General features: G+C 44.1%; 1 protein-coding gene across 2 annotated transcripts in view; it reads right to left on the bottom strand.

Moving 5' to 3' along the window:
• The window catches only part of SCUBE3 (signal peptide, CUB domain and EGF like domain containing 3), a 1,095,585-nt gene that overhangs the window by 179,716 nt on the left and 896,748 nt on the right, over positions 1-19,121 (bottom strand). For both annotated transcript variants that reach the window (XM_086923234.1, XM_086923233.1), the window contains one exon: positions 1,709-1,825. In XM_086923234.1, coding sequence (XP_086779360.1) covers positions 1,709-1,825 — 117 coding nt within the window. The remainder of the gene's footprint in view (positions 1-1,708; positions 1,826-19,121) is intronic.

Genomic DNA, 19,121 nt, shown 5'->3' with positions numbered 1-19,121 from the left:
GGCGAAATTACAGATATTCTCTTTGACCTTTTCTGATACTACTTCTCTACCAACTGCCCTCGTCATATGCCCTCCAACTCATGCCTTTCTTCTAAGCCAAATAGCTCCAGTGGGCTTTACCGAATGCCACTCTCACAGTGATCTGCATACCCCTCGAAAGGAATATCAAACTCAGAAGGGAACAACAGAAAATAAGAAGAAAAAGGAAATAGGAAATAATAAATATTAGATTAGTGAGTCTACACGAAAATATATTTTTTTTTTATGTTTGCATCATTTGATGAACCTATGTAATGTTTCACAAAATAAAGTCTAAATCACTTTTGTTTTATCCTATAATTCTTGGACCAGATTGGTTAATAAGGTAAAATTGATAGTACAATACCAAACAAAGAGGTGTGTAGCTAAAATCCCCATACAGTTTCCAATAAGGGATTGTGCACAAACAAAAGAACAGCAAACAAATTTCACATGTACACATTCGCTAATTTCATATGTATGCTTTTGTAAAATTGTGTGATTTAGTTTAGTAGTTTTGTTGTACTTTTAAAAATATAGGCTCAGATGTATTACGAATGCATTCAGTTTAAGGGGGTCATAATTTGCGCGCCAACTTGTACCGAATGCATTTGGATTTTGAGATTTTACCTATGTACTAATAGGTTGGTTAATAAAATACAGAATCATAGCGGGTCGCAAATCGACCTACTTGATGAACATTAATGAGGTTGGATCGCAAATTGCAACCCAGTATGATTCATTCCCATTACAGGGATGGTATCCTGCTGGTGACAGCAGACCACTATGTCCGTGATTGTGTTTTTTTTAAAAAGCAGCTTGTTTTCCTTAAAGATAAAAGGATGCGCTTAAAAAACTGTAAAAAAAAAAAAGGGAACGTTTTGCAAACATTGTTTAGGAGTAAGAAGGTGTCCCATGTACCACTGCCTACATCTAAACAAAATGTGTCTACATTCTAAAACGGGAAGCGGTCCATTGGGGACCCTTTTCCTTTTGAGAATGGTTACCACCTCTTGTGAAGTGTCGGCAAAATATTAATATTTAGCAACCAGATTTTTGTCAAAAAAAACATTAAGACAAAACATAAGGAATCGGTTACTGGCAGGGAAGCCCTAAACACGCCTCCTCAAAGCACTAATTCAGTATGACTCTGAAACCCATTTAACAATTTCGAAAATTATTTCGAATTGTTAAATGGGATTTATGCATTATAAAAAGGGCTTCAGTGTTCACAAAGTCTCTGATTTACCCACTCTTGGGGTTTGCAAACACTAAAACACTTTCAACACCTGGACTATAGTTTATAAACAGCAGGGCAGAAACATCAAATATTTCGCTTACACTGGTGGATTTCATGAGTTTTGGGCAAGAGACACTGTAATATGTGAAGTTTATAGGTATATTAAGAAGCGGATTTAGGGATTGCATAACTAGATCATCATTTGGAAGTACTGGTACAGAAATTCACTGGCAAAGCCTACATTAGGGAACATTATGGTTAGAGCTAAAAACGAAAAACATGGTGGTAAGGATCATTGAAGGGATGGCAATGGAATGGCCAATGAAGGCCAAGAATAATTTACAAATAAGACCAGGTCAAGAAAGAAAACCATGGGACTTACAACATAAGAGACATTTCATGTTGCGTAAAAGTCCTAGAGCAGTGACCTTTAACTTGAAGAATCCTTACCTGAAGTACTGGCCCTTGTGATATCATCTTGTCTTCCTTTCAGACGTGGGTGCAGGTGGCATTTGGCATCCTTAAGTTTAAATGAAGCCCTCTGCTTGATTGGAGGAGCGAGAGTCTCTAAAAGAAAAAGCAGGCGCTAACAAAGAGTGACTGAACTGAAATGACAGACATAAATAAAAACGAGTCTTTTATTGTCGGCGTCCCTACGAGAATGAGCAGAGTGGCTACTTTACCTTAAAGGGCTCGTGTACAACATTAACTCCAATGGTCATCTTATCAGTATCATCAGTTGAGGGTCGAGCTGTACCGCACACTCATACTCTATAGGATACCTTCACCTTATCCCAGATGGGGTTCTTGTGTACAAAAACATCATAATATAACTCACCTGTAAATCTGTGGAAATCGTCCCTATTAATAAACAAATATCAAGCGTTTGTCACAAGATGCTTTGCAAAGCAGACAGCTCTTCTCTGTTTCTAATTAATACCTTTTGTACTGACAAATTGGTGTGAGCAAACTATAAGCAAGCACAGACAAACCAATAGGTGTCTGCTCTTAAATGTCTTGCCAGTGCTCTTCACCGAGCGCATTGAATGCATGCATCAAGATGCATGTGCACGCCTGGACAGCATACTTGGAATAGGATTTCTATTAAAGAAAGGTTGCCACTCGTGTGTTTTGACGCATGCACACGCGATTGTAGCAATGCATGCTTGGTGATACTGATGCATGTATTGTTTACACATGCACAAAGCTTTAGATATATGCTATGTATTGGATACAATGGGCCTGCCTACAGACAACTAAGGTATTTGTAATCAAGACCTAAAAAGTACGGTTTTTGCCTACAAATGTGTCCTATATGTCCTAATATCTGTTCCCGACACCATATTGTTGTCAGTACTAAATCACAGGAGGTTAGGTTAGTTTTAGTTTCTTTCAAGTTACTGGTGGAAACAGAGGAACAGTTAGCACTATCTCTTTATCTCACTATGACAGTAAGGAATTTTCCACAGGAACCTAACATTAAAAAATGATTATTCATACCATCTGCTGCGACTAGAGTTCACAGAAAAGGCATTTCTCCCCTAGAGGACCATACAGAGGAGGCAAAATATCTTCAGTGGCTTTCCACGGCCTGGTTGCGTGTCAGAATACCATAAACAGAAATATTGTCTAAGTGGTTCCTGCAGTAAATATTTTTTATTTCGTGGAGCCAGGTGCCAATGGCTGACATTTCAAAATCTAGTGTTCACTCTGAAGGATTTGTGTTGCCCTCCCAACAGTTTTTCTCCACCTGACCAGGACCTCTATTTCAACCCTCAAATTATTTGTTGTATTCTAAGGGTTGACAATTTGTGCTTGCCTGAGAGCGACCCACAAGGAAAAAAATCTAAGAATATGTATAAGGAGTCCTCCTCAATTCCTGGTCAACAGCTAAAAATGTCACCAACATCAACAGCACTATTGCTGTTACCTCTTGCCACCTTTGGGTCATTACTGAGACCTGGTTGTGCAAGCAGGCCTATATACATCTTTGTCTCTCCAAAATGTAAAAATGCAGTTTTCGCTTCTCAGGTGAAGGACTGGACCCAATACAAGGATCTACTAACAAATTACTAACAACCTGCTCCTGCATGGGAGGTGAGTTCAACTTTGAGTGTTAGCGATCTTCCAAACTACGACATACAACAGGTGCTGTGAAGAAGGACTACCTTAACTCTAGCATAACTTGTTATGCACCTCATGCAAGTAGCTCCCAACAGCTTTGACCTATTCTTTTCTATGATCATCACATCAACATAATTGACAACTCCCCGCTTCTCCTCAATTTGGCTGGTGATTTCTACACACTACCCATCAACCAGTTGTAGTTGATACCATGAACTGGCTCAGGCCTACTGTTAATTCATCCTTCCCATAAATCTACACCTGGCCTTCCAAAATCTTTCTGCTGCAGAAATCTCCTTCAGCACAGGAGTGGAAACTCCAATCATCATCATCTGACCAGGTTTGTGCACAAAAGAGTCAGTAGAGTGATGGAGCTTGATCAATGTATTAGCAGAAGAGTTGGGTCTCCAGACTTCGAAGGTACTTCATCAATTCTTTCTCTGACAAATTGTTCCAACGAGTATTGGTGTGTATGAGAAGATTCTGCTGCCATAATGTATCTGCATTGTGTGGTGACAAGGCGATTATGGTTGGCTGACCTCAGACTCCTAATAGGGTCATAAGGCTTAAAGATCCTTGTGAGATAACCAGGAGCATCACTTAGTCTGTTGTGGACTAAGCTTGATATACTGAACTGGTTTATTATTTTATAGGAAACCAGAGAGGATAAAAGCTTTTTGATTGTGATTAATCGCCTTAAGTTAAGCTGTGCTGCATAGTTCTTTTTCTTTTTAAATTTTACAAGATAATTTCAGGCAAACCTGCATGTGCTTTGCCATAGCCTAACCCTAAAGTGATAAGAGCGAGGACTATGGCTATTTTGTTGAACAAGGTGAGCAGGGAACATATTTCACAACGCAGTTGAAGATTTTGGAAAGGCATTTTTAATGATTGCCTTTACAAGGGATGTGAACAATAAATCACTGTAAAACAATACACCAGAGTTATGTGTTTTCTATTTTGCTGTGGTGGGTGGAACCATAGTATCTGGAGATGTAAAAAGAAAGCGAGAGATCCATTAGGATAATTAAATTTTTTAGGTCGAGCCCAGCGGCAGCGCACATGCGCTGCTTGCTCTGCGAGGCATGTTGTATTGGAGTATGCACTGGAAGCCCTGCCCACTCTCCGCTCATATTTGTCATTGGCTTGGGTCATTGTCCTTCATAAATGCTGGCTTCTGATTCGTAAATAGGCTTGTTAGTCCCTCCTTGGTACCGCCTTGTTTTCATTTGTTCCCTCCCATAACGACTGGACCTTTTATTTGGCTTGTTACACGGTCTGCATTATAAGTTGGTGAGCATTATTTTGTTTATTAACATTGATGGGGATAATGGCAGCTGCTTTTTGTATTTGCAATGCACCCACACATGACAATTGCAGTCGCTTTTCTTATAGAGCGCTACGCCACTCTAACTTGCATGCTGAGCACGGCGCCCGCTTCAGGGACACCCCGCTCTGTTTAAAATGAGTTTTACTTGCATGCTGAGTGTGGCGTCCATTTTACGGACTCCGCGCTCAGATTCAAATCTCCATTTTTTTTACTTTCGTATTGAGCGCAGCACTTGTTTCAGGGACACTGTCCTCTGTTTCATTTTTTTAAACTTTAATAGTGAGCATGGCACCTATTTCAGGGACACAGCGCTTTTTTTTTTTTACTTTAATAAAGAGCGTGATACCCGCTTCACTGACACCGCGCTCTGCAATACAATAGGTATTACTTTTGCAAAAGTTGGAACTATTGGTATTGTAAATGACAATGCCTTTTGATATTATAAAAGGCATTGCCATTTCGAATGCCAAAAATAGTCCAAATCTCACAACTTATTGCATTGTAAATGCTTGTCTGATTTGAGGAAGATCCAATAGAGGTTTTATCTGAAGATCCTTTCCCAACCTACATACATATGGTGTCAATGGAATGCGTATTTAGGGTGTAGACTAATGGCATCATGTTGATGTTAAAAAGGACGATTAGAGATCTGATCCCAGTAGAACTTCACAGTGATTGGTAGTAAGGGGAGCACCAAGGTTTCGCAGTGTTTGATTCATCAAGATGTACATAAGCAACGATGAGGTGGTTTCATTGTAAGTAGGTACATTTGTGGTATTTGTCTTGTGTAAGCCTAGTCAAAAGACACCTGAATGCTGTACGAAGGCAGAGAGGTAGTCAGTGAGTGATTGGAGAGGTAGCTGGCTTCTGGACACCTGTGTGTATTGGCAAGTATACAAGCAATGCAATCTGGTCAAACATTGCAGAAATCCACTAGAATCAATGTGCAAATCATGCTCCAATTACAGGTGATTAGACCTTCCTCTATGTTTCTCCCTTGACAAAGCTGGACACTTGTTTGGAGTTCACTTAAACACATTGTTGGACTTCTGGTGCACTGAGAGTAGCTTGGCCACCATCATTTCCGGTGCTTTTGTGACACAAATTAAGTGAAGAGACTTTTGTTCAGTTTCTTTTCTTCAGATTACAGGTATGATGGTATGTTTTAATGTGGTTCATGGTAACGCATACGAAGATGGAAATCAGGCTAGTGGTATATCTGATAAATATTCACTCAAATGAGTCATAGTCCAGGCATTGTACTTCCCAAAAGTGACTGAGGAGTGATGAATTATTGCAAGTTCTCTTATCTTTTTTTTACCAACACATTTTATAGACGTTTTCAAAACAGTGTAACAAAAAAACATGTTCTGTCCCCCCCAAAAGCCCCTGACCCTCCCAACCAGATTATTCAGTATAGATCACATTAGTACATATATTCTGTCTCCGAATGCCCCCTTCTGTCCTTCCTTCCTGACCCTCAGACTCTATAATTCTGTATCTCTTAATCAATTGTCATTCATGAAGAGGTGACTATTGTCTAAGTCAGGGGTCTCTAAACTTTTCTGTAACAAGAGCAACTCATGTTCAATGAAAATCCCCATGTGCTACTAATATAATAAGATTCATTAGTGGCCACCACATTCAAGATTACTGGCAGTGATCATGTCAGTACATCAGGCATGATTTCCAGCAGTAATGTCAAAAAAATGTTTAGCAATTTTTAATGTCTCAACATGGGTATTATATAGCAGCCAATAGCCGCAATGCACCTGCAATCAAGGTTATGATATTAGTAATAAGTCTGCCCAACACCACATGATTTATCACTCAAATATCAGCTTTCAATAGGTTTTGAAAATTGAGCCATTTTTCTCGATAGATTTGCTAATGAGTTCTGAAAAAACATAAATTTTCTTCTTAACTACACAGTCTCAAATTTGGTAAACTTTTATTAATTCAATAGAGTAACAGCGCCAGGGATGGCTCCTCCGCTAAGGCGGAGAAACGCCGCCCCACTAATTGTAAAAAGAAAATGATAATAATGAAACAGTAATAACATTTGGCGTGCCATCTTGGGCTGGCCAAAACGTCATGCTCACTTAGCATATTCTCCACAGAATGTATTATACAGCCTGGGTGGAGAACATACACAGGGAAAAGACAGGTCTTTCTTCTTGATGCCCTCACACACCCGGAGGATGTCATGCTTCATCATTGGGCTAAGCTTCTCGTCGGGCCGGAGCTACAGTGCCCGACGGGCTCACCGTAAACGGGGCTCTTTACCGGAGAACTTTGTGAAGAAGCCGTGGAGTGCGTACGGGTAAGGGGGCAAGAGTAGTGTAGTGCACAGAAAGTGGATGTTAAAATAAGTCTGGATCAGTCCTATTCAAAAGCAGTTTTAATGGTTCAGGTAGTTCCAGCTTAGTTAAAAGGTGAGTGGATGCCCTATGGCATTGCAGCGCCGGCCTGACGAGGAGCATAGCCCAATGATGAAGCATGACATCCTTCAGGGTGTATGTGTGTAAGGGCATCACGAAGAAAAACCTGTCTTTCCCCTGTCCCCTCTAGGAACTGCACACCCCTTGTAGCACAGTTCATTAGGAGCCCTGTGTGCAGGACCTATCTAAATAACGGCTCCCGGTCCCACCCCTTCTGTTTTGACGTGGAGAACATGCACAGCCTCCCAGTCCCCATCTGAGCATCGAACCACAGTGCTCAGACCAATTACAATGCTGCTGTCGTGGTGACAGCAGCTTTGTGATTAGCTATAGTGAGCCTGGGTGCTGCCAGGAGCCAGAAAAACATTGATGACAGAGAAGAGGCTGTGGCTGGTGACCGACAACAACAAGGTAAGCTTTTTTTTCTCTACCCCCACCGCCCCTGCCCCCCCCCCCCCCCCCCCCTCAATTGTTCCCTACAAGCCAATACTGAAAAGTGACTAATTTAATAGGCTGGGTAGCACACAGGAGAGCTACTCACAGGTAGGCGGACAGCCATTTGTAGGTCACGAGCTACTCATTGAAGAAGCCTGGTCTAGGCACTTCCTCCACCAAGGAAGACCTTCTCATCTTTTTACATTATGATTACTTAAAGTGCAGTAGTTAACTGGTTAGAGTTCCACTGAGGTAAGTGAAGAGGCTATGTTTATATACATGGAGTAGTGGCCGAATGGAAAGAGTTCAGAAATGTTTGGGGAAGAGGCAGTAAAAGGTATTTGTGATAATCCAAAAGTGAGTAGGATTATCTGCGACTAATCTGTAATGTCGGAGGATTTTTATGGCATATATTGCATTTAATGGTGATTCTGAGAAAAGAAGTATGTGGAGACTCTCAAGGGTGTTGAGGTAAGCAGATAATATGTACCTGTATCTGCGAGAGCATATGAGGTTCATTTGGGAGTGGTGTCTAAAACCCCTCATTGACCATTGGCACTCGCTGATCTAGTTTGGTGCAAAAGTGATTTGCGATTGTGTTTGCTGATGGCCAGGGATTTGTGGAGGTTTCATAATGTCCTATTATAAATGTGTTTGTTTCTTCCAAAAAATTGTCACATTTGATCATTATTTTTCCACTGTTATATATAATTATTAAGATCTATTTTCAAGTATTTATTTTTTGTAAATTCACATAATTAATTTTCAGCTTTTCCTAAATTCTGAAAATCTCCGTTTACATATTTTGGAGCCACAAAAATATACCAGAGATGGTGTTCAAATCTGGATGCTTACCTAAAATCCGGATCCTGGTCTTTCTCTGTTCCCCATATTGGCAACTGTTTCCGTAAGTCACTATGTCACCACACACTATATATAATATGTTGTAGGCACATTCCCTCAAGAAGGTGTCACCTTCACAGGAGGAAAAAGCCAAAGGCATGAAAAAACTTTCTTGCTGGATGAAAACTTCTGAGGTTGAAGAAAACTAGGAATTCGGAATCCAAAAGTGGAATTCTTCAAGAGGGAAGATTCATGATCAGCAAGTGGAGAGAGCGTGGAAACAAGAGAAGGAACTCAGTTTTGCTGCGACACATCCTCTAGCCAGACTCACGTCTTTAAACCACATGACAACAAACATAATGGACTGGGAAAATAAAAAATGAATCTCAGAAGAAACATCCATGTGAAACGGGAAAGAAACAGAAAATAAAACCTGAACCGGACTAGCTATAAAAAAAACAGCTGCAAACCCTCAGACAGGTGATTGCCATGTTGGAGTGGGAGGAGAAAGGAGTAGCAGGTAGGTGCTCAGTAGTCCAAGAGAAGGCAGCCCCAGGGGAGTAAAAGTCACACTCTGCATTTGCAGGCTTCTTACGGTATTTTCTCAGACCCGAAAACTGCAAGACCACACAAGTTACTGCGGTTTGCAGATGAGCAAGAGGTTGCTTTCACAACAGATGGTGCTCTTCCAATGTCAACAAAATGCATTAAAAGATAACATTTGTATTGAAGTAGGACCATCTTTCAACGTAAAGTCATGTACGTGGGACATCTGAGTTTTTAAAAGGTACATGTTGGCACTCGCTATACCTTCTTTCTTATCTCTCTTTCATGTAAATCATACTCTTGTAAAGCACTCAATTGCTTAATAGCTAGGCTTCCCTAAATAAATTTGAACTGTGAAACAAACTGTGTGCTGTCTAGCACTCTGGTTGATCTGATTGGCTAATTCAAAAGATCAAGAAATGTGTAGTGTACAAACATCTTTAGTGGAGTATCTAATATGATTTGTCTTTTTGTTACCTGTTTGTGAGAAAAGGGCTATCCAGCATGGTACATCAATAAAATATATATTTCAGCAGATGCATTGTGGTAACACATTACTCCAGATACAGAATTGGCTTATACTGCTAACTCTGACTTAAATAACGTGGACATAACAGCCTAATTGGCTGTTTCAACCAATCACATACAGGGTGTACATGCAACTCACAACCAAATGCTATAAGCATAATTTTCTTACAGACAGACCTTAAGATATCTTTGATGCCTTCTGAGAACCATTTGTTGAGTCATTTGGGGAACACGTTTAGGTAATCAGCTTCCGTATCCACATGGGCACCAGTGGCATGTTTTTTCTACTTTATTTGTAGCGTTGACCAGTCGGATAAATTGAGGAGAGTTTTCAAAGTGATGTCTCACTATACCTAGGTTTTCACAAACAATTCAGGAACACTGACTTTCATCTCTAACTGAAGTAGTTCTAAATATGGCACTGGCTAAATCCCCAATCCTTTCCTAATTCCTCATTTGCCACTGGTGCCAGCTTGGAGTGAATCTTCTTTTGTACAACCCTAGGTAACTGCATTTGCTCTTGCAGTCTTCTGATGATAGACGTTCCCCAACAATCCCAGTAGGTCTTTTTATGAAACCATGGTCCTATCATTCATTCTTGAGTGCCATTGCAAGTAAGATATGCTTCTAAACGTATAAAGTCATTGTTTCAACCCAAATGAGCGGAGTGTCCAACCACACATGGTATTAATGGCTTCCAGCTTCACTTCAGAGGCTGTTCGTGTCTGCCATCTACTAGGGTTGTGGTGCCTTCAGATTTTTCTACAATCAGTTCTACTGTGCACACAAGGACCATTAACGCACTAAGGGGGAGTTTTACTAAGATGTTGCACCATGTTTGCTTCACAAAAGTAATGTAAATTGGTGCACAATCTTTTTTTCATAATTAAGCGCTGGAAATAACATAAAAGTAATGCAAAGTAGTGCTTTGCGCTACTTCGCATTACTTAGCGGGATGTACCAAGAGTGGTGTATAGGTTCTCCCATGCAACCACCCAGGTTTCTCACGCTAAACCAAATTTACTAAAAACAGTAGTTTGGAATTAGCGTGAGAAAACTGTGCCCTTTTAAACTAGCCGCAAGGAAGGAGGGATGTCTTCCTTACTCCTTCCTTTTAGGACTTTGATTGCGTGCTGCACTGTGAAGAATGTATGCAGAGTGGGAAAAGATTTGAATTGTACCTAGCATAGAATTTTGTACTGGAAGGGTACCCTTTCTGAGCAAAACCTATGCTACACTCATTCCCACATCCTAGAGCTATGGCGCTAAGGTGTGCGCATGGCTGATTATACTAAAGGGGTTCTGCCCTCATCACCCTCCCATACCGGAGCAGGGGTCATCAAAAAGATGAAAAAGTAGAAAAAACGGTACTAAGGGATAAATTTCACATTTAATGTTATTACCCAAGAAAAGTAAATAATCTTGTTCTTTACAACGTAATGTAAACAAATCTTACTCATCATAATTTATAAGGACATATAAACGTATCACAAAAACAAGTGGCACAAAAAATTAATCCAAAGAAAAACACAAACAAAAAATCATCTGAATAATCCTACTATACACAGTACATAAATTCTTTACAATACATATATACAACATATATATATAACATAGGCAATATATATACAACAGCGTACCCTAAGAAAGATAATAGAAACCTTTCTCAAAATATATACACTCCCACTTATGAGTGATATAAATCTAAATTGAATCATAATAGCGCCTGAGAAGAAAATTCTCTCACAAAACTAGCTTAATACAGGGCGCAAGAAGTTGAACCAAATACAAATAAAGATAAAGGGACTCCTTTAACACAAGAGTGTCGATGCAGTCGCGGTCGCGTTTCCGCCAGTAGACTCTTTATGGCTTCATCATTATATCATAGACAATAAACATGTGCAAAAACCATCTCACCCATCTGTGTTAATGCAGTGTCCAGCGAGTCCAAAGAACCTCAATCCATACAGAACTATTAAAGAGCCAATAAACGAATTATGTGGGGACAAATGCAAGAATCAAACTCCACAGACCCAGAGTAAACCACAGTGTATAAAAAGCATATACCAACAGTAAGTGAAGTGAATTAAAACATAATAAAAGAAAGTAGAAGTGAAAGGGCTCCACCAAAAAACGCAAATCAACTGAACTGTGTGTACACGCACACCAGCATGCACAGGTCACAGCGGACTACCAGTGCTACCATCCGACAAGGGGGGACATACCTTGCAGGAAAACTATTGATGAACAAGCCACTCCCACAAGGGGGAGGGCAAGAGGAAGAAATCCTCTCGAACTAATGCCCGGGACCCTGCAGGGGAAATAACCACATCTGTATTCACTGAGCAGGGGGCGCCAACCCGGTAGAGAGATCCACTTCCCACAAGTAACGTTACAAGTCAAACTCACACTCGTATCAACATACCTTCAGGGCAATGACAAGCGTAGAGTGGCCACTTATCCAAACAAATGGGGAGACAAACGCGTCGAGGGCGTTATCTGGCAAAAGAAAGCAGGGCGGCAAAATTACGCTCCTACAGCTCCTGGGGAGATAAGGCAACAACACCGAGTCGCTGGTGAGAATTACAACTAATACCCAACACTATCTAATCAAGTCCAAGATATCCGAAGGACAAAGAACCCGGGACATACATACCTTACAATGGAGTCGCACTAGCTCCCAAACCAGCATCAACAATACACCGGCAGCAAACACCCAAGTTCGTCTGGCGTTCTCACGTCACTCCGATGCACATACGGAGCGTGTTGCCATCATACGTCATATGTCGGGCTTCCCTCGCTAAAAACATAAACAATGGACACCCAGACGCCGTTTCCAGAACTGCCATCACTACTCTACTACGGGCTAAAAATAGAAGAGCGACTGCCTCATGTAGAGGTATGGGCATCAATCAGAAAGGTGCTTCAGACACATATTAAACCGCCACATCCATCCGACCTGTCGTCCCAAACATCACAGGTGAGGTCCAATCGCCCAAGCAACTTTCCCTTCACGCACAGATACACACAAAATGTCAAATGAACCAGAATCACGAGCGAATATGCTACTTACCAGTATGCATCTGTTCTTGGCATGTAGGGTTGCTGACATTCATATCTGTGCATAGATCGCCGCCTAGTGTTGGGTCCGGATGATCGCACATTGTTGTCCTGGAAGAGTCTTTGAAGTATCACGAGATAGGTGGCTCCTTCCCTGGACTACAGTGCGCATGGGCATCAACTCCATCCTCAGATTGTTTTTAGCCATTGTGGCAAAGATGGAGTGTAACTTTGTGAGTGATGACCATGCTAAGAGTATTTCTGAGTGCTGCAGCCGCTACAGGAGGGCGGGCGATATGAATGTCAGCAGCCCTACATGGCAAGAACAGATGCATACTGGTAAGTAGCATATTCGGTTCGAGGCATGTGGGCTGCTGAATTCATATCTGTGCATAGAATACATAGCAGTCCCTCCATTAGCGGCGGCCGCCTGTGCCAGCTGCAGCAGTTTGGAAAAGTGTTTTTAGAACAGCCTGCCCTACAGCTGCCTGCTGTTTGGAGTGCACATCTACACAGTAGTGTTTTGTAAATGTGTGTGTGGTAGACCATGTGGCTGCTCTACATATATCCTCTAAAGGAATATTTCCAAGGAAAGCCATGGAGGCCCCCAACTTCCGGGTGGAGTGGGCCCGGGGGGGGGGGGGGGGGATCATTAGAGTGCGCTTGGCTTTCTGATAGCAGATCTGAATACACTTAACGATCCACCTGGCTATACCAGCCTTGGAAATGGGATTGCCTTTGTGTTGTGGCGAAAAGGCAACAAATAGTTGTTTCGTCTTCCGAAAATCTTTGGTCCGATCAATGTAGTACATCAAGTCTCTCGTGACGTCAAGCGTGTGGAGCATTCTCTCCGCAACTGACTCAGGATTTTGGAAGAACACAGGCAGTTCTATAGTCTGGTTGATATGGAACTGTGAAACCACCTTAGGAAGGAACTTAGGGTTAGTGCGAAGCACCACCCTGTTGGAATGAATCTGTATGAATGGCTCTTGGATAGTTAGTGCCTGGAGTTCACTAACGCGTCGTAGTGACGTAATCGCTATCAGGAAAGCCACTTTCCATGTTAAGAACTGAATCTCGCATGAATGCAGTGGCTTAAAAGGTGGACCCATCAGTCTTGTGAGGACCACATTCAGGTTCCATTCAGGAGCTGGTGGGGTCCGGGGAGGAATGACTCGTTTGAGTCCTTCCAGAAAAGCTTTGATGGCAGGCACACTGAAAAGGGAGAGATGCTGCCTGTTTTGGAGATAAGCAGCTATTGCGGAAAAATGTATACGAATGGAAGCATAGGCCAGATTACATTTGTATAGATGTAACAGATAACAAATGATGTTTTGAGTAGATGCGTCCAGCGGGTTGATGTTGTGGTCTCCACAATAAATGACAAACCGCTTCCATTTCGCCGCATAGCATGCTCTGGTGGTGGGCCTCCTTGCCTCCCTGATGATGTCCATACAGTCAGGAGGCAAGTTGAGGTAGCCAAACTCTAAGACCTCAGGAACCAGATCGCCAGGTTGAGCTGTTGCGGATCTGGATGCTGAATGTCACCATGGCTCTGCGTCAAAAGCCTGGGTGTGATGCGGTACCACGGATAGTTCCAGAAACGTGGTGTACCATGGTTGGCGTGCCCACGTTGGAGCAACCAGGATGAGAGTCATCGAGTGTTGCTTCAGCTTGCGTGCCACCAGCGGTATTAGAGGTGCTGGGGGAAAAACGTACGCAAAGATGCCTGAACAGTTCATCCATATCGCATTGCCCTGCGACTGTGGGTGTGGAAACCTGGCTGCAAAGCTTCGGCATTTGGCGTTTTCCTTTGTGGCGAACAGGTCTATCTCTGGATGACCCCACTGTTGGAAGTACGGGTGGAGTACTGATGGATGTATCTCCTACTCGTGCATTTGGTGGCTGTACCTGCTGAGCAGGTCCGCCATCTGATTGTCCTTGTCCGGGAGGTGTTCCGCCATGAGGAAGATGTTCCTTTGAATGGCCCACTTCCACATGCTCTGAGCCAGATGAGACAACTGTGGAGAGTGTGTACCTCCCTGCTTCTGAATGTAGTAAATGGCCGTCATGTTGTCCGTCCGGATCAACACGTCATTGTTGCACAGATGTACTTTGAATGCTTTCATCGCCATGAAGATAGCCATCAGTTCTAGAACGTTGATGTGCATCTTCTTTTGCTGCGTTGTCCAAAGTCCCTGCACCGTGTAGTGGAGAACATGAGCTCCCCAACCCTGGAGAGATGCGTCCGTCGTCAGAATGATCTGTGGCACAGGCTCCTGGAACGGTCGTCCCTTGTAAAGGTTTTGTGGAATCCACCAATGCAGAGAGTTGTATGCACGACCGGTTACCAACACTTGGTCTTTCAACTGTCCGCGAGCCTGATTCCACTGACGTGCTAAGCACTCCTGAAGCGGACGCATATGTAGTCTCGCGTGCGGGACTATGAAAATGCAAGAGGCCATCATGCCTATCAACTGCATGAACACTCGGGCCTGAAGCGAGTGTTGAGGTCTGGATTTCTGTATCAGCGATTGAATGCTGCTGATCCTCACTGAATTTGGCTGTGCTTTGGTTGCCAGAGTGTCTATGGTCGCACCCAGATACTGCCGTATGTGGGCGGGTTGCAGGTGGGACTTTGGGTAATTCAGTGAGAATCCCAGATCGTGAAGAAGGTGAATGGCGTGGGACATGTGGGCGGCACACTGCTGGGCCGACTTTGCCTGGATAAGCCAGTCGTCCAGATAAGGGTAGAAGTGAATGTTCTGTCTCCGAAAGTGTGCCGCCATCGTCGCCAGGCACTTTGTAAACACCCTGGGTGCCGTGGTGACTCCGAAAGGTAGGACCTTGAACTGGTAATGTTGATTTTGGATGGTGAACCTGAGGTTTTTTCTGTGTGACGGGTGTAGTGGAATATGAAAATATGCATCCTTCAGATCTAATGTTGCGAGAAAATCTCCCTGACTGAGCAACGGTAGGACTTGCTGCAGTGTTAGCATGTGAAAGTGCTCTGATAGAATGTACTGATTGAGGGGTCTGAGGTCCAGTATGGGTCTGAGGGACCCGTCCTTTTTTGGGATCAAGAAGTACAGTGAGTAAACTCCTGTGCCTCTTTTTTCCACAGGCACAAGCTCGATTGCTCCTTTTTGCAGCATGAAGAGTACCTCCTGCTGCAATAAGTGCAAATGCTCTGTGGACATAGGACGGTGTCTTGGGGGTATGTTGGGTGGGGTGGATGTTAACTCCAGACAATAACCGTACTGGACCCACCTGTCTGTGGTGGACTTCCAGACTGGCAGGAACTGTTGAAGTCTCCCCCTGACCGGTGTTGTATGGTCGGGGGCAGTGACAAGGCGTCACTGTTTGTTAGTGGCGGAGGACCTGGAGCTGTTGTTCCCACGACCTCTGCCCTTGGTGCGATTTCCACGATAGCCACCTCTACTTTGTTTGGTGTATGTGGTTTGCGCGCCACCTTTATTGTACTGTGTTTGCTGGGACAGCTGGCCTCTGGAAACACCTCTATTGCCTGAGTGACGAAAAGAACCACCCCTGAACTGCTGCGACTGGAGAGCCCCCATAGACTTTGCAGTCTCAGTGTCTTTCTTGATTTTCTCCAAGGTGGTGTCCACCTATGGGCCAAACAGATGATCAGGTTTACTGGCTGATTTAGAATGGTGGTCTGTATCTCTGGCTTGAACCCGGAGATTCTGAGCCAGCCATGTCGCCTCAACATGACAGTAGTGTTAACGGCTCTGGCCGCGGTGTCTGCTGCGTCCAGTGCACATTTGATAGAAGCATTTGATATGAGCTTCCCTTCCTGTATGAGCATCTCAGCTGCCTCCTTATATTCATCTGACAGGTCCTGTAACAGGGTCTCCAGTGTGTCGTAATGGGCCCTGTCATACCTGGCTAAGAGTGCCTGAGTGTTTGAAATGCGCCAGATATTGGCCGCTTGAGCTGCCACCCTTTTCCCTGATGCCTCTTGCACCTTAGATTCTTTATCAGGGGGAGGAGCATCACCCGTTGTTTGTGAATTAGCCCTCTTCCGGGCATTAGAAACAACAAGAGAGTCCAATAGAAACTCTCCCCAGGCGCCGGTTTGTACTTCTTTTCAATCCTGGGGTTTATCACCCTGGCTCTTGTAGGCTCCTTAAATATTCCCCCAGCATGTTTCAAGACACCCTTCAACATAGGCAGAGTCTTGACAGTCCTCTCTGAGGTGGAAAAGGTGTCGAACAGAAAGTCTACTTCAATAGGGTCAGCATGGAGCTGGATGTCATGATTCTTGGCTGCCCTTTCAATCAGTGCATTAAACGCCGCCGAATCCTCAGTAGGCGATGTTTTTACAGTATACACATGAGTGTCTGGGGCAGTGTGTGGATCCCCAGGGTCAGCAACATCTGCCCAAGGTTCATTAGTATCTTCTGGATCAGTGTCCACAGGATAGCTGTATTTGTCATTGTCACCTTCCCCAGTTTCCACATCTGAATAAGTGGGCGAGACATCATGGCCACGTGGAGATGCAGGTTCTACAAGAACAGGTGTTGTAGTAGAATCCTTCTTTTTCAGTGGGATTTTATAGGACTCCATTGGCTGTTCCGGGGCGATCTTTCATTTATAAATAGAAAGTCTGCCTGTCTCGGCATCGATAAACTGTTCCTGTTGCTCTTCAAGCGAGGGCTGTCGATGCTTTGTGGCTGGGACCACAGTTGTGGGCTTCGGCCCCGTGGACACCTTCTTGGGCACTTTGACGGCCATTTTAGGGACGGAGGCCTTCGGCACCACTTTCAGTGGCAGCATGAAGTGGGTGGGTGCCGACGTCTTTTGAGGCTCATCGGCAGGCTTCGATAGAGGAGGATCCTTAGGCCCGACAGCCGAAGCCTTGTCCCTAATGCGCTTCAGGGATTCCGCCACCTGCTTCGAGAAGGAGGCGGACGGCTTCGTCGACTCGACGGAATCCTTCGAGGTACCACCAGGCGTGGACTCAGGGGTTTGTTCCGCTTTTAGCCTTGTCCGGTCGACGCGTAGGCTCAACAACCTTCTGATCACCGAGTCCTTTGTCGGTGTCGACTGTCTTCGGCGCCGATGTTTTCGGGTCGACGTCCTTGACCTTTGCTTTCGGCGTGCCAGACTTTGCCTCGACGCCCTTTAGCGGCCTCTTCGGGTCGATAACACTTTTTTGCTTCATCGGTGCCGACAGATCCAAGGACTTTGAGCCGACCAAAGCAATACGCACTTTCGGTTTGGATTTAGCCTCAAGTGCTTTAGGTTGCGTAGACACCGAAGCTTTCACTTTCGGTTTCGATTTCGCAACTTGCGGCTCCTTAGACATGTCCGAAGGCGGGGCCGTAGAACTTATTGGAAGATCTTGGGTAAGGCCCTGTGGTGATCCCTCGACCTGAGCCTTATGAAGTGTTTTGGCCCCATTATCAGTTTGTGGGCCTAGCTCCTCGCTCGAGCTATCTTCCATGTCCCCAAAGGCCCCATCGTCGTCTTCTACCTCGTCGACGACGTCTTCCGCATCGAGCATCTCAACATCAGCGTCGTAGCTGGAGTCAACCTCTGATGCGGGATCCGACAGGTTTTCTCGAACCTCCCGCTCTGCTCCTTCATCCTCCCCGGCATCGAAGATGCCTACCGGTTCAGGTGCCGTCTGCTGGGCTTCCTTGCGCACAGCGTGCCAATGCAGAATTGTCTTTTTGGATCGGAAACGGGAACAAGCCATACAGCTGGCTTCATCATGATACGGCGACAGGCACTTGTTGCACACCGGGTGGATGTCGATGTGGGGATATTTGGAGTTGCACACGGGACATCTCTTGAACGGGCTCCGTTCCATGATGGTTTGTCGATAAGGCCTCTGACGTCTACTGGGCCTTCAGCGCCGAAAAGCACGCGGCTCTTCTGGATATCCGGATCGGGAACTGAGCTGGAACAGAACTGGGCACCGATCGACAATACCGACGAAAAACTAAAGGCCTTTTGGCCAAAAGAAAGTTTTATATCGATTCCGACTTGAGTGAACCAATATGCATCCGAACCCAATGGCGGAAAAAAACAATCTGAGGATGGAGTCGATGCCCATGCGCACTGTAGTCCAGGGGAGGAGCCACCTATCTCGTGATACTTCAAAGACTCTTCCAGGACAACAATGTGCGATCATCCGGACCCAACACTAGGCGGCGATCTATGCACAGATATGAATTCAGCAGCCCACATGCCTCGAACCCCATGTTAGTCCCAGAATAGTATACGACCACCACCTTGACAAACAGTGTAAAGAAAATATTAAGTGGAGTACAGATCCCCGCACCCATAATACTTCAATAGAGGGGCACTGCAAAATCACAAGAGGGTTCACACTCTAAACCTACGAGTGGGCAACAAATTTTAACACAGTTAAAAAACAGAAATTACATCAGAAAATAAACATAACTATTACAAATCAAAGGTGAACAATATATGTACAATATCATGAGGTCAATTACAGTACAAAATGTCATCAGAACGGGACTACAGTATAGTGAGGTCTATTCCAGTCCAGAAAGTCATCAGA

The sequence above is a fragment of the Lissotriton vulgaris genome, chromosome 5 (genome assembly GCF_964263255.1).
Source record: "Lissotriton vulgaris chromosome 5, aLisVul1.2, whole genome shotgun sequence".
NCBI lineage: Eukaryota > Metazoa > Chordata > Amphibia > Caudata > Salamandridae > Lissotriton > Lissotriton vulgaris.
Note: the sequence above shows the minus strand (reverse complement) of the source record. Positions and strands in the feature narration are given on the sequence as shown.